The sequence below is a fragment of the Somniosus microcephalus genome, chromosome 5 (genome assembly GCF_052327205.1).
Source record: "Somniosus microcephalus isolate GS21.2 chromosome 5, FLI_Smic_1.0, whole genome shotgun sequence".
In the NCBI taxonomy this organism is placed as follows: Eukaryota; Metazoa; Chordata; class Chondrichthyes; order Squaliformes; family Somniosidae; genus Somniosus; species Somniosus microcephalus.
In genome coordinates, this window is record NC_140991.1 from 71,191,162 (window position 1) to 71,204,835 (window position 13,674).

The 13,674-nt window shown below is 50.4% G+C and overlaps 1 protein-coding gene across 2 annotated transcripts in view; it reads left to right on the plus strand.

Annotated features, from left to right (window-relative positions):
* The window catches only part of c5h10orf67 (chromosome 5 C10orf67 homolog), a 419,952-nt gene that overhangs the window by 386,384 nt on the left and 19,894 nt on the right, over positions 1 to 13,674 (plus strand). For both annotated transcript variants that reach the window (XM_085987765.1, XM_085987766.1), the window contains 2 exons: positions 12,941 to 13,003; positions 13,089 to 13,180. In XM_085987765.1, the coding sequence (XP_085843891.1) occupies positions 12,941 to 13,003; positions 13,089 to 13,180 (155 nt within the window). The remainder of the gene's footprint in view (positions 1 to 12,940; positions 13,004 to 13,088; positions 13,181 to 13,674) is intronic.

Here is a 13,674-nt window from a genome sequence, read left to right on the forward strand (position 1 = left end):
CCGTCCTCTTAGCCTTAAAATCTAAGGGCCTTCCGACCTCTCGCTGGCAGGAGGTCCTCCCTGCGGCGCTCCACTCCATCCGGTCACTGCTTTGTACTGCCACTAATGCCACCCCTCATGAGCAAATGTTCGTTTTCCCCAGGAAGTCCACATCGGGAACCTCGCTACCGGCATGGCTGACTTCTCCTGGGCCCGTCCTACTGCGGAGGCACGTAAGGACCCATAAAACGGACCCCCTGGTCGAGAGGGTGCACCTCCTACACGCCAACCCCCAGTATGCCTGGGTGACATACCCAGACGGGCGGGAGGACACGGTCTCCATACGAGATCTCGCACCCTCGGGTACCCCTGAACTACCACCGTTATCCCCCACCACCCCTCCCAATCCAACCCCTGTAGACGACATGCCGGAGCCCCAGGACCCTTCGTTGACCACCCAGACACCAGATCCGACGTTGGATGCTGCAACACCGCCGCCGCCACCACGACGATCAGGACGTCAGACAAGGCCTCCTGATAGACTTAACTACACGAACTTGTAGTACCCTTCACCCTGCCGGACTTAATTTTAAACAAGGGGTGAATGTGGTAAACCACTGTTATTGTATATTGTTACCTCTGGGTGGCGCTGTGTACCAAGGCATGCCTCAGCTGACTCCGCCCACATGACCAGGTATAAAGGTGGGGGTTTCGCCGACTCACTTCCTTCTTGGAACCAGCCACCCACGAGAGGCATGCTCTGTTCTCTAGTTAATAAAAGCCTTTTCATCACCTTCCTGATTCATCGTCTTTTATGGAGTAATTGATAAGCGTATCAAAACCCAAAATTTTTTAAGGCCAGACCGGTACCTTATGCGATCCGCCCAGCCGTTGAAGCAGAGCTGGAGAGTCTGGAGCGTTCGGGTGTGCTGTCCAAGGTGGACTGGAGCGAGTGGGCCACACCCATCGTTCCTGTAATGAAGAAATCATTCAGCAGCACGCCTGGGGAACCAAAGAAGGTTCGCATCTGTGGGGACTTCAAGGTAACTGTGAACCCAGTCCTGCACACAGTACAATATCCACTTCCACGGATAGAAGATATTTTCGCCTCACTATCTGGAGGGAAATGCTTTACAAAGATTGATCTGGCCCAAGCGTATCTACAAATGGAGGTGGAAGAAGCGTCTAGGAAATACCTCACAATAAACATTCACAAAGGCCTTTACCAGTACAATCGACTGGTATTCGGGGTAGCATCAGCCCCGGCTATTTGGCAGAGGGCGATGGAACAAGTCCTGCAAGGGATCCCAGGGACCCAGTGTTATTTGGACGACATCCTGGTTACGGGTGAAAATGACAGTGAACACCTTGCCAACCTGGAGCAGGTGCTCACGAGATTACAGGAATATGGGCTACGAGCCAACCACCCCAAATGCGAGTTCTTCAGGAGACAAATCTCGTATTGTGGCCACATGATTGATGAGGAAGGGTTGCATAAGTCGCCGGGCAAGATTGAGGCTGTAGTCAAGGCTCCAGCACCGGAAAATGTGTCGCAACTGAGGTCGTTCCTTGGGTTGGTGAACTACTACCATAAGTTCTTGCCGAATTTATTTACAATTCTGCACCCACTGAACACCCTACTGCAAACTGGAGTAACATGGAAATGGAGTGATGAGTGTAAGCGTGCCTTTCAGAAATGTAAATGCCTAATCACTTCAAAAGAAGTATTGGCCCACTACAATCCAACACTACCGATTCGGTTAGCATGTGATGCGTCTCCCTACGGCATCAGAGCGGTGCTGTCACACAAATTCCCTGACGGTTCAGAGAGGCCAATAGCCTTTGCGTCGCGCTCGTTAACCTCAGCCGAGCGTAACTACACCCAGATTGACAAGGAGGCCCTCAGCCTGGTATGGGGGGTGAAGAAGTTCAATCACTATCTGCACGGGCAGAAATTCACCCTACTGACTGATCATCAGCCCCTGGTCTCCATTTTTAACCCAAAGAAGGGCGTTCCGGTGATGACGGTGCAACGGCTGCAAAGATGGTCACTTTTTCTAGGGGCACATCAGTACAACATAGAGTACAAGGGTACGAAACAGCATGGAAACGCTGATGGGCTGTCGTGCCTACCGTTGCCTACGGTAGAGGAAGCACCTGCAGTGGACCCTGTTGAGATATTCCATGCGACCACAGTCGAATGTCTACCTATTACAAACTCAAGTATAGAGAAGGAAACCCGAAATGACCCGACACTCTCTCGGGTCTATGATTTGACGGTGAAGGGATGGCCAGCACATGGCGACTCACTGTTGCCAGCATTCTCGCCAAGGAGAGAACAGCTGTCAGTGTGCCGGGGGACCTTGACGTGTGGATCCCGAGTGGTAATTCCACCCAAGTTGAGAGATAGAGTGCTCAATGAGCTTCATGAGGGTCATCTGGGAGGGGTAAAAATGAAGAGCCTAGCCAGGGCGTTTGTGTGGTGGCCGGGAATCGATAAAGAAATCGAGGATATGACCAAGAGATGCACAGGATGCCAGAAGGTCCAAAACGCTCCACCACAGGCCCCGCTACATCCATGGGAGTGGCCCTCATCTCCATGGCAACGGGTACACATTGATTTTGCTGGTCCATTTATGGACTCAATGTTCCTAATCGCTGTGGACGCCCATTCAAAATGGCCAGAGGTCATCAAAATGTCCTCCACCACCACGCAGAAAACTATTGCAGTCCTACGGACCATCTTCGCCAGGAATGGCTTGCCAGAACAGATTTGCTCCAACAATGGGCCACAGTTTGTGTCAGAGGATTTCCGGAGGTTTCTGAGGAATAATGGGGTGAAGCATTACACATCTGCCCCATATCATCCAGCCACAAATGGATTGGCTGAGAGGTTTGTTCAGACCTTTAAAAAGGCCATAAAGGCAATGCATAATGACGACATACCACTACAACACAAGGTGGATAATTTCTTGTTTGCTTACCGGAATGCGACACATGCAGTCACCAACCAAGCTCCAGCCATAATGTTCTTCAACCGAAGGCTAAGATGTCACCTGGATTTGCTCAAACCAAACATAAGACGAGATGTTGAGTGATATGCCTATCAATTAGTCCAATAAAAGGCGACGAGTTAAGAACGTAACTGAAGGTTTTTATTGGCTAAATAACAGAGCCCACCCTCGTGGGTGATCCGATCCAACAGGGAGGAATACTAGCCAGTCAGCTACCTTTATACCTGGGCAGGTAATGGGCGGAGTCGGAGGTGGTCAGCCCAGGTATAACAGTGCGACAAGAGGCGACCTCGTGTAGTGATGTGACAGTGAGAACAGTGAGAACAATATACAGTGATAACTATAACAGTGGTTTACCACATTCACCCCTTGTTTAGATTAGAGTCCGGCGGGGTGAAGTGTATTACCAGCTCTGGTATGTCAGTCTGTCCGGAGGCTTCGTTAGCCTCTCCGATCGTCGCAGCGGCGGTGTTACATTATCCGGTGTTAAAGCTGGTGTCTGCGTAGTCGGCAAAGGCTCGTGGGGTTCCGGCATGCCGTCTACCTCGGCTGGACTCGGGGGGTTGGGAGGGGGGGGTGAGGGTGCGAGGTCTCGTAAGGAGACAGTGTCCTCCCGTCCGTCTGGGTAAGCCACATAGGCGTACTGGGGGTTGGCGTGCAGGAGGTTCACCTTCTCGACCAGGGGGTCCGTTTTATGGGCCCTCACGTGCTTTCGCAGCAAGACGGGTCCCGGAGAGGTCAGCCAGGTTGGTAGGGTGGTTCCCGTAGTCGACTTCCTGGGGAAGACAAACATTCGAGCATGGGGGGTGGTGTTAATGGCAGTGCAAAGTAGTGACCGGATGGAGTGCAGCGCAATCGGGAGGACCTCTTGCCAGCGGGAGGTTGGGAGGCCCTTAGACTTTAAGGCTAAGAGGGTGGCCTTCCATACCGTCGCGTTCTCTCTTTCCACCTGGCCGTTCCCTCGGGGGTTGTAGCTGGTGGTCCTGCTTGCTGCAATACCCCTCTCCAATAGGAACTGACGGAGTTCCTCGCTCATGAAGGAGGCGCCCCGGTCACTATGTATATAGTTCGGGAACCCGAACAAGGCGAAGAGTTTGTTCAGGCATTTAATGACCGTGTTACTGGTCATGTCTGGGCAGGGGAAGGCAAAGGGGAAACGGGAGTACTCATCAACGATGTTGAGGAAGTACACATTACGGTCGGATGACGGTAGGGGCCCCTTGAAGTCGATGCTCAGACGCTCGAAGGGGCGGGTGGCCTTGATCAGGCTTGCTCTGTCCGGCTTATAGAAGTGCGGTTTGCACTCAGCACAGATCTGGCAGTTCCTGGTCATGGTCCTGACCTCCTCGATGGAGTATGGCAGGTTGCGGGCCTTAATGAAATGGTAGAGTCTGGTGACTCCGGGGTGGCAGAGGTCATTGTGGAGGGTCTGAAGTCTATCACTTTGCGCGCTGGCGCATGTAATGCGTGAAAGAGCATCAGGGGGGTCGTTCAGTTTACCGGGCCGGTACAAGATCTCATAATCATAGGTGGAAAGCTCGATTCTCCACCTCAAGATTTTGTCGTTCTTGATCTTGCCCCTCAGCTTGTTATTAAACATGAAGGCAACCGAGCGTTGGTCGGTGAGGAGGGTAAATCGTTTGCCTGCCAAGTAGTGCCTCCAGCGCCATACTGCCTCCACAATTGCCTGGGCTTCCTTCTCGACCGACGAGTGTCGGGTCTCGGGGCCCTGTAGGGTCCTTGAGAAGAAGGCTACCGGCCTACCCTCCTGGTTAAGGGTAGCGGCTAGGGCGAAGTCGGATGCATCGCTCTCCACTTGGAAGGGGATTGACTCATCCACTGCGTGCATTGTGGCCTTGGCTATGTCTCCCTTAATGAGGGAGAAGGCCGCGCACGCCTCTTCCGTGAGGGGGAAGGATGTGGTTTTCAGGAGGGGTCTGGCTTTGTCCGCATAATTGGGTACCCATTGGGCATAGTAGGCGAAAAGCCCCAGGGTTCTCCTAAGTGCTTTTGGACAGTGGGGGAGGGGTAGCTCCATGAGGGGGCGCATTCTTTCGGGGTCGGGGCCGATGACTCCGTTCTCTACTACACAGCCAAGGATGGCAAGGCGCGCTGTGTTAAACACGCATTTCTCCTTATTGTAGGTGAGGTTCAGCCGTTGGGCCGTACGGAGGAATTTCTCCAGATTCACGTCATGGTCCTGCCGGTTGCGGCCGCAGATGGTGACGTTATCGAGATAGGGGAAAGTGGCCTGTAGTCCGTTCTGGTCAACCATCCGGTCCATCTCCCGTTGGAAAACCGAGACCCCGTTGGTGACACCAAAGGGGACCCTAAGGAATTGGTAGAGGCGGCCATTCGCCTCGAAGGCGGTGTACTGGCTGTCCTCCGGGCTGATGGGGAGTTGGTGGTAGGCCGACTTGAGGTCGATGGTCGAGAATACGCGGTATTGTGCAATCTCATTGACCATGTCCGATATGCGGGGGAGGGGGTATGCGTCCAGCTGGGTGTATCTGTTTATGGTCTGGCTGTAGTCGATAACCAGGCGATTTTTGTCGCCGGTCTTGACTACCACCACCTGGGCACGCCAGGGGCTGCTGCTCCCCTCAATAATGCCCTCTTTCAGGAGTCGCTGCACCTCAGAGCTAATGAAGGCTCTGTCCCCAGCGCTGTACCGCCTGCTCTTAGTAGCGACAGGTTTGCAGTCGGGGGTGAGGTTAGCGAACAGGGAAGGTGGCGGTACCTTGAGGGTGGATAGGCTGCAGGTGTTACGCGGTGGGCGGTTTAACTTTCGCTGGTTGTCGACTGTGAGTGGGGGGAGGGGTCCACCGTATGCTAGGGTTACACTTTGGAGGTGGGATTGGAAGTCCAGCCCTAGTATGACGGCAGCGCACAGCTGGGGGAGTACGAGGAGTTTAAAATTTTTATACTCTGTCCCTTTAACCGACAATGTCACGACACAGTAGCCGCTGATGTCTGTGGCGTGCGACCTCGATGCCATCGAGATGCGGCTGCGCGTTGGCAGGACGGGGAGGGAGTAGTGGCTCACCGTGTCTGGGTGGATGAAGCTCTCCGTGCTTCCGCTGTCGAACAGGCAGGTCGTGGCGTGGCCGTTGACTTTGATGTCCATCATTGAGCTGGCCAGGTGGTGCGGGTGGGCTTGATCCAGGGTCACGGAAGCTAGGGTGTAGATGAGCGCGTCGTTGTCATGACAAGATGGCGGCGAAGATGGCGGCCCCCGTAGTTCACATGAGGCTCTGTTTAAATCGTTTGCCCCGCACAAAGATGGCCGCCCCTGCTGTTCCCATGAGGCTCTGCAGGCTTCGGCTGCCCCGCACAAAGATGGCCACCCCTGGTTTTCCCATGAGGCTCTGCAGGCTTCGGCTGCCCCGCACAAAGATGGCCGCCCCTGGTTTTCCCATGAGGCTCTGCAGGCTTCGGCTGCCCCGCACAAAGATGGCCGCCCCCAGGGTTCGCATGAGGCACTGCTGGCTTCTGAGGATTTGCTTCTGCAGGCCTTGGAGAAGTGGCCTTTCTTGAGGCAGGTTTTGCAGGTCGAGTTTTTGGCTGGGCAGCGCGACCTCGGATGCTTCTCCTGGCCGCAAAAGAAGCAGCCAGCGGCCCGATCGGGGTTGCCTGATGTCGGGGCCGGTACCGGGGCTAGCGGGCCCGGTCGGATCCGTGATGCAGACGCTGAGGTAGGTCCCGGGGGCAGCGCTGTGAAGGGTGGTGGGGTGGGGGTCGGGCCCGAGTCCCAGGGTCGCGAATAGTACCTGGCAAACGCTTCCTGGTCTTGCTGGGTGGCCTCTAGGGTGAGGGCGAGGGCTTCGGCCTTGTCCAGGTCTATGTCCTTAGCTTCAAGCAGTCTTTGCCGTGTGTAGTCGGAACGTAGGCCTCTCACCAAGGCGTCGCGGACATTGTCTTCCATGTTCGCAGTAGCCGTCACCGCTTTAAAGTCACAGTTCCTGCCGAGTTGTCTCAGCGCTCGTGAAAATTCAGCTATCGATTCTCCTGGCTGTTGCTGGCGAGATCTTAAGAGATGCCTAGTGTACATGTAGTTTACCGGGCTCCGGTACTGCTGTTTCAGTAGGTTGATGGCGTCGTCGTACGTAGTCATGTCCTGGATGAGTGTATATACTCTCGGGCTCGCTTGGGCTTTCAGGACTCTTAGTTTGGATCTCTGAGGGACGACGGCTTCCTCCAGGTACGATTCGAAGCAGTCCAGCCAGTGTTTGAAGTCGTTGGCTGAGTTTGGTGCCTGTGGGTTTAGATCCAGGTATGGTGGTTTCAAGGCTTGCAGCCAAGCCGGCTGGTGTGGCCCGTTGTCTGGAGGCTGCTGTTGCTGTGCTGCTGGGTGAGCTCCTTGCTGTTGCTGTTCATTATCAGACATCTTTAAAATTTAGCCAATAAAATTGATATGCCTATCAATTAGTCCAATAAAAGGCGACGAGTTAAGAACGTAACTGAAGGTTTTTATTGGCTAAATAACAGAGCCCACCCTCGTGGGAGATCCGATCCAACAGGGAGGAATACTAGCCAGTCAGCTACCTTTATACCTGGGCAGGTAATGGGCGGAGTCGGAGGTGGTCAGCCCAGGTATAACAGTGCGACAAGAGGCGACCTCGTGTAGTGATGTGACAGTGAGAACAGTGAGAACAATATACAGTGATAACTATAACAGTGGTTTACCACATTGAGGATAAGCAATTCCAGCACATAAATGAGAAGCCAACCAGGAGCTTCAAAATAGGGCAACCAGTCTTGGCCCGTGACTACCAAACAGAAAAATGGCAGCAAGGAACGATATGCACACAGCAGGGACCACTAATGTACACAGTGGATGTTGGAGAGAGCATCGTGAGACGCCACGCTGACCAGATTCTAGAGCCACAGGAACAAGCCAAACCCATACCACGAGCAGGTGAACCTGGTAATCAACCCGAAGTACAGATTGCGTCTACCTCAGAAGCAGTGGTATTGGAAGCTGACGAACCAACCAATGACAATGAGCCAGAATCAACTCCGCCGCAAGAACAGGATACTCGAGAAAGGCGCTATCCAGTCAGGATCAGGAAGCCTCCTCAAAGAGTGAACTTATAAATGATTATTTCAGTTGATGTATATAGTACAGAGAAAATTGTAATTGTAATTAGTTATTATTTAGTTGTTAAATGAATGTTATGTACTGTTTATCTAAAAGGGGAGGAATTGTTGTGTATGTGCCTTTAAGAGAAGAACTGATTCTATACTGCAGTACCGGCAGTGACCACCCCATATATAAAGCCATAGCAGGCTTCTGTATTTCAGTCTTGAATTACTCTCTGTTCAGTAAATACCTGTTTTATTGTTCTCCTGCAGTCTGAGTATTATTGATCCTCAGACACTACACCTCTCACCCAAACCCCCGATGCTCGAGGTTAAGTAATGTCTCACCATTCACTCCAAGTGACAAAGCCACAAGGTAGCTGGCAAAAATGGACAAGATCGGAAAGTGGTGCAAAGAAATACATTTATTTGTGTATTCAAAAGAACTGAAACTTAGCACTAACATTTTTTCATACACCCATGTGCATACCTTTGTGTGTCTATTTTTATGTCTTTGCTTTTCCGAGTGCTTCTACGAGGTGCAACCCCTGTGGCTCCAGCAGAGGTAGAGGCAGGCTGCTCACTTCCCTGCTGCAACTGCTTAGACACTTTTGCAGACGTCCTCTGGGTTTTGGAGATTGTGATGGCCCCGCCAAAGACTGCTCCTCCTGCAACTATGCAGGGGCAGACTCGGCCATCGAGATCCAAGGAAGCATGTGGGGCTCTGACTGAGGAGAAGGCAATGGAGAGAAGTGAGAGTACTTTGAGAAGAGCCCCCACTTCCATGTCCCCTCTCACCATCATCCCTCTCATGGGCCATCCACACTTCCCTGCTCGCAAGGAGCTGGAGAGCACCTTGCTGCACAGCAGTTGGGCGATGAACGTCCAAGTCTGCGTTTATATCCCTCCTAGAGAATAGGTCTATGAGGGTCTGCCATCTGTTGTCCACAGCTAACATGAGCTCATGTGGACTGGCGCATTAGCAGCTTCATGCAGGTGGCCATTCTTTCCATGGAACAGCACATCGTCGCCATCACAAGTGATGTGGTGGTGCTCATGTTGGAGATGGACTCCTCCATTCTCTGCACATTTGCAGACATTGCAGCTACAAAAGATGCCAGTGCCTCATGCAATTGTTGCTGCCCCTCCAAGATCACCCTCTTTCTCGATGGCCCCCGAGGCTCAGTGTCTGCATGCAGCTCAGCAGAGCTTGGAGCATCCTGAACCCTCCGGCGAGGAGTCTCCACTGCTGTTCCTGTCAACACCACCTACTCTTGCTCACTTGTGAAGTGTGAGACACCAGGTGACAACATTACTTTACCTCGCACAGGACCCACCGAGGTGTGCGTATCTGCGTTGGTGCTGGGTGCGCTTGGATCTGCTGACGGTGTGCCCTCAGAGGCTGGAGCTTTCTCTGAGGAGTCATCTTCCTCCTCCGACTGGACAGTGGTGGGGGTGGGGGGCACTTGCTGGATCTGTGGGAGAGTAAAGAGATGAATTAGATGTGTTATAAAAATGGGTAACATTACCATTTTGTACATGATGACCATTTAGTGGCTGATGACATCAGTCCCCATATGAATGACTGCTGTATGCCATGTGGCTGCATGAGATGTAACTCTGTCACCAGGTTGCTGGGATGTCCCCCTCTCTCCATCTCCCACTGCCAGCAGCACTGCAACTCCAATATCTCCAAGGCCCCCTCCACTGTTGGTGTCAGTTGGGTGAATACTGGAGGGTCACCTCCGGTTCTCTGGGCGTGTTCTGGGCTCTTTTCTCCTGCAAGGAGGAAAAGAAGAGAACATTGAGTGAGAGTTTAAGGAATGGATGGGTTACATCTGTAGAGGGTGACTATGAGGGAGTGGGGTAACAATGCCAAATGGCCTCTTTCTGTGGGTTTACTTGCTATGATTGCATTAAGATGAGGGTTAGTGTCAGAGGTGGTTAGTCAGATGGGGATGTGAGTAAGTACATAGACAAAGAGGGTTGGGTGGATATGCAAGGTACGTTGGTGTGAGGAATGATGTGCAGGAGCAGGCTTGGGAAGGCAGAGTGATGAGGATGTGGTGACAGGTACATCAGGATGAGAGTGAGTGTGGCATTGCACTCACCTTTCCTGATCTCATCAGATCATTGAATCGTTTCCTGCACTGGATCCAGCTCCTCCTCACCACATCCCTGCTGCTGACCTCCTCTGCTATCTCCAGCCAGGCCCTTTCGGTGTCTTTGGGAGGTCTCTTGCGCCTATCTGCAGGGAACAGGACCTCCCTGCGTGCTCTCACTGCCTCCACCAGAGTATGCAGGGATGCATCAGAAAAGCGGGGTGCAGCCCTCTGCCTTTGAGTATCCATCATTGATAGTTTGGAACAGTACTCAGCCCTTTCTATTTCACCTTACACACTCCTCTAGCAACCTTCAAATGAGTTGAGTGCAAGGCTGGTTTCAATATTGGCACTGGAAATGCATCATCGATGACATCATCAGACCCGCTCCATTTAATTGGGTCAGGAAATGCGCATGACTGCTTTAAGTAGGGTCATTAAGTTAAGTCTCCCTGAAGAATGCGGTGAGCAGAATATCGCGTTCCCGACCCGCTACGCAGCCCGCACGCACCCAACCCGACTCCACGGTAAAAATTCCAGCCCAAGTGTTTGCTTGGTCCACCTTCATACAGATTGAAGAAGTACACATGTGAAAGACATGAATATCTGATCACAAGGGGTTACACATCAGGATTATGTTATTGTACAAATAAATATAGGGCAGTATGAGTATATTCTCATAAAAAATAAAACAGCACGGTGGCATAGTGGTTAGCACTGTTGCCTCACAGCGCCAGGGACCCGGGTTCGAATCTGGCCTCGGGTGACTGTCTGTGTGGAGTTTGCACATTCTCCCCGTGTTTGCGTGGGTTTTTTCGGGGTGCTCCGGTTTCCTCCCACAGTCCAAAGATGTGCGGGTTAGGTTGATTGGCTATGATAAATTGACCCTTAGTGTTAGGGGGATTAAATACGTGGGGTTACAGGGATAGGGTGGGATATGTGTTGGTGTAGGGGTTACGGGGATCGGGTGGGATATGTGTCGGTGCAGGCTCGATGGGCCGAAATGGCCTCTATCTGCACTGTGGGGTTTCTGTGATTCTGTGATTCAGACCGCTTATGGGAGCAACTGATGCCACTAAACTCACAGGGAAATGTATAGAAAATCTGAATTCATAGCAAACACATTTGGAAAAAAAAATAGTATCATGTTTTTACAACAATAAAACACCTAAAAATGTTAAGATGAAAAGAGGCAATACATTGCTGCAGCCCATTGAAACTCCAATATAGTATTCTACAAATGTTAGGATACACCTGTGATTTTACACACAGTGAATTTCTTATTTCTACCATGTCCCCATTGCAGGATATTGAACAAAAGCCATATGATACCCAATAGAATGAGAGAGAGGGAAAGTAAAAAGGAGTACTAGGAACTGTGTCTAGCTACAGAGCGGCATTGTCAAGATGCGCGGAAAGAAAAAATAACTTTTAAAAGTCATCAAATTATAGGGCGTTTCCCCCGGTATGCCTTCATCTTCGCTTGCTCAAATCTAAGGATGCACAGCTGGTTTAGCCATCCATCACCAGATCTAGTCGGACCACATCAAGCTCTATCAGGACTTATTCTCCTCTGTCAAAGCTACCTAATAGTCCAGGATCATCCAGGTGTGCAGTCTTGGATGATCTGCAATTTCCTACAGCTAAACATTAGTAAGACTGAAGCCGTCGTCTTAGGCCCCCACCACAAACTCCATACCCTTGCCACCAATTCCATTCTCCTTCCTGGTGACTGTCTCAGGCTGAACCAGACTCTTTATAACCTCAGAAATTGACCCCAAGCTGAGCCTCCGACCCCCATATCCTCTCCAGCATAAAAAACGCCTATTTCCACCTCCATAATGTTGTCCACCTCTGCCTCAAACTCAGCCTATCTGTTGCTGAAACCCTCATGCATGCCATTGTCACCTCCAGACTCGACTGTTCCAATGCTGTCATGGCTGGCTTCCATCTTCCATCCTCTGTAAACTTCAACTTATCCAAAACTCTGCTGCCTGTATCATATCTCACGCCAAGCCTTATTCAACAACCACCCCTGTGCTCGCTGATCTACATTGGCTCCCAGTCTCCCAATGCTTCCAATTTAAAATTCTCATCATTATGTTTAAATCCCTTCATGGCCTCACCCCTCCCTAGCTCTAACTACCTCCAGCTCTACGACCACTCCCTCCCCCGTGAACTTTCCATTCCACTGACTCTAGCCTCTTGTGCTTCCCCTATCCCCATTCACCCCACGATTTGCTCTGGAATTCACTGCCTAAATGGCTCTGCTCATCCACCTCCTTCTCCTCCTTTAAAACCCGCCTTAAAACCCATCTCTTTAGACAAACTAATATCTTCTTCTTTGTCTTATCATCCATTTTTTCAGATTACGCTTCTACGAAACACCATAGAACGATTTTTCTATGATAAAGGTGCTATATAAATGCAAATTCTATTGTTCTTGTATGGTAGAGTAAATTAGAATACTAATGGGTTGTGCCATAACAGGAGGAGATGCAGGTTTGAGCTCTCTCACCACTAGGTTTCCAGTCATAACCGGTGGAGGTAGGTAAGATTAGCAGTTCAGAAATGATGCGTCTTCTGTTACTCATCACAGAGTTGCGTTGGCTTGTTTGTCCTCTTGTCTCAGAGAGACCAGAGGACTGGGGAGCGTAGATACAAATATGATGCCCTTATAGTAAAAAAGCACAAGAATGAAAAACAATTTCCTTGTTAATTAATTTATTATGCTGTTATCTTAATGTCTATATTTTTACATAGGTCAGAGATTCTGTTGGGATTGATTTTCAAGCAAAAAATAATATTTCTCCATATTTCCCATTGGTAGGTAAAAGCTTTCCTCTAGAAAATTTTTAATTAAAGTGTTCTTTGACTGCAAGGAACTTGACTTCATTTTCATTGTTATCAGCCTCAAATAGGGTCCCAATCGGCACCACATACAGCACGAACAGAGCGTAACAGGGACAGAGCTCCAAGTGCTCCAGGTGCTGTTAATTTAAGGTGAGATATTTAATAAATCAATATAAAATAGTCTTGATCATAGAAAATAGTAATACTTTTCTGCATGTATTCAGCCATTTTAAGTAACTACAGTGAAGCTATATGCTTAAATGATCAAGAACTCCAGCAACATTGCATTATTGGTTAATAAATTCTCAATGATTTAAAAGTAGCTGTTGTTATGCAAGTAATTGGTACTGAGTCTCAACATTCTTGGCATAAATCTAGTATTAAATTGTTTGTATAATATGAGCCTCTGAATGCCTGTAGTATAATACAAGCCTTTACCAATACTTCTGCCCCCCAAAAGCCAAGGGTCTGAGTGTATTTTCAGATTATTTCAGCTGGAGCCTATACAATGTGAATGGTCTCCGTTCAGTTTCTTTACTAGCACCAGTTCCACCCCACCCTCCCAAACCTGCTGGTAGACATGCACCATATAACATGATTGATGTGTTTTATTCGTTCACGAGATGTGGGCGTCGCTGGCAAGG